The 1,525-nt window shown below is 45.1% G+C and overlaps 1 protein-coding gene across 1 annotated transcript; it reads right to left on the bottom strand.

Moving 5' to 3' along the window:
* Positions 1–214: 214 nt before the first annotated feature.
* Positions 215–562, bottom strand: LOC126482167 (gustatory receptor 23a-like). Its single transcript, XM_050106145.1, has one exon. It carries the CDS (start codon positions 560–562, stop codon positions 215–217), a length of 348 nt encoding a protein of 115 aa, XP_049962102.1.
* Between the last annotated feature and the right edge of the window lie 963 nt (positions 563–1,525).

The raw sequence follows: 1,525 nt of genomic DNA on the forward strand, positions 1-1,525 counted from the left end.
ACAATCATAAGTTGTATTTACTTATCGCTTGTACATTTATTTGAAAATAACTAATTTGATTCATAGCCGCATTTGAGACTGAAAATAAAGGGATGGTACAGTTAGTACAGCTAAGATATATCCTGGGCACCTTAGTTGCCGTGTGGAGTCAGAACGACGTCCTACAGTTTCTCATGCTGATTGAACTTTAGGTACAACTACGCTTCACACGAGATTATTTCGTGCTACTAATCTGAAACTGAACGATTATGACCAGATAGGAGATAACAGCTGCTGCCATCGACGAGACGATTGAGAGGTCGATGGTGAAGAGCCCACAGGCCGTGAAACGCGGCCGGCGGTGTTGCACCTGTTGGAGGAACAGCTGCAGCTGGATCCTCAACTGGTTGGCCCTGGAATCGTCGCCAATGGGAGCAAGTAGCGCTTTGAGCAGCAGGTCTGCAGTGCGGGACGCTTCATTGGCGATGGCGCTGCATGACCACGTGGTGGCCACCACGCATCCAGCACTGAAGAGTAGTGAGAGAGCCAGCAGCATTGTGAAGGGTGCCACTCCCTCATCCATATACTCCTGCAGAAGATGTTAGTTTAAATCCCTCTACCGTAGACATTTGTTTTCGGTGATGACTAAATTATCTTAGTTAAATCAATAGTGATATAGATTTTAAATAACAAGTGAATCAAAACGTACACTGACAGAAGAAGAAATCGCCACACCAAGAAGGAATTCTGAGGCATAAAAGAAAGACTGTAGGTGTATTTCTTCATCTGAAAGATGACATTTGTTCAGATTTAGCTCGAGTTGCGTAGCAGTGGTGCTAATACCGCCAATATGAGGCGGCAAACCAGATTTGCTTTAAATACACGCTGTAACGGCCGTGAGCGTTTGTTAACTTTCAGATCGTACATGGCCTGTAAGGGGTCTTGTAACAAGGTTACCAAAAGCTAGATGTTCCTTCCGCGATATTTCAGAAAGAAGTGGCAGGAATGTGGACACTGTACATGTTTGCTGGCAGCGATGGTCACGAGACTGTATGTCTGCAAGAAGGCCAGGCTCCAGGCGGCCATGTTGTACTACTGAGTAGAAGAAAAATGTGGTCTGCTTATGGCTCTGGTGCATCCTACTGTATCTGCAGCAGCTATCTGAGGTGCAGTTGGCACCACAATCACACAACGAAATGTTACAAATCTGTTAATTCAAGGGCAGATCCCAGTCACTGACACCAGACAACCAAAATTTTCGACTTAATTAATGTCAAGTGAGAGCTCATTAGAGGGCGGGGTGACGAAAGCTGGTTCTGCCTCCACACCAGTGAGAACTGTTTGTTGGTTCGAATGAGGCAAGTTGAGGGCCTGCATCCAACTGGATCTTGTGAGGTTACAAGGGATACTGTAATAGTATAACTATATGCTGGATGTGGTAATGTTTACTGTGGAAGAACAGTTGGGGTGTAGCAAGCAGAGGTCAGTATATTTTTGGAGTCACCTTCTTGATAAAGAGAGGAGTCAGCATATAACAGATTTGCAT

This window comes from Schistocerca serialis, chromosome 5 (genome assembly GCF_023864345.2).
Source record: "Schistocerca serialis cubense isolate TAMUIC-IGC-003099 chromosome 5, iqSchSeri2.2, whole genome shotgun sequence".
Taxonomy (NCBI): domain Eukaryota; kingdom Metazoa; phylum Arthropoda; class Insecta; order Orthoptera; family Acrididae; genus Schistocerca; species Schistocerca serialis.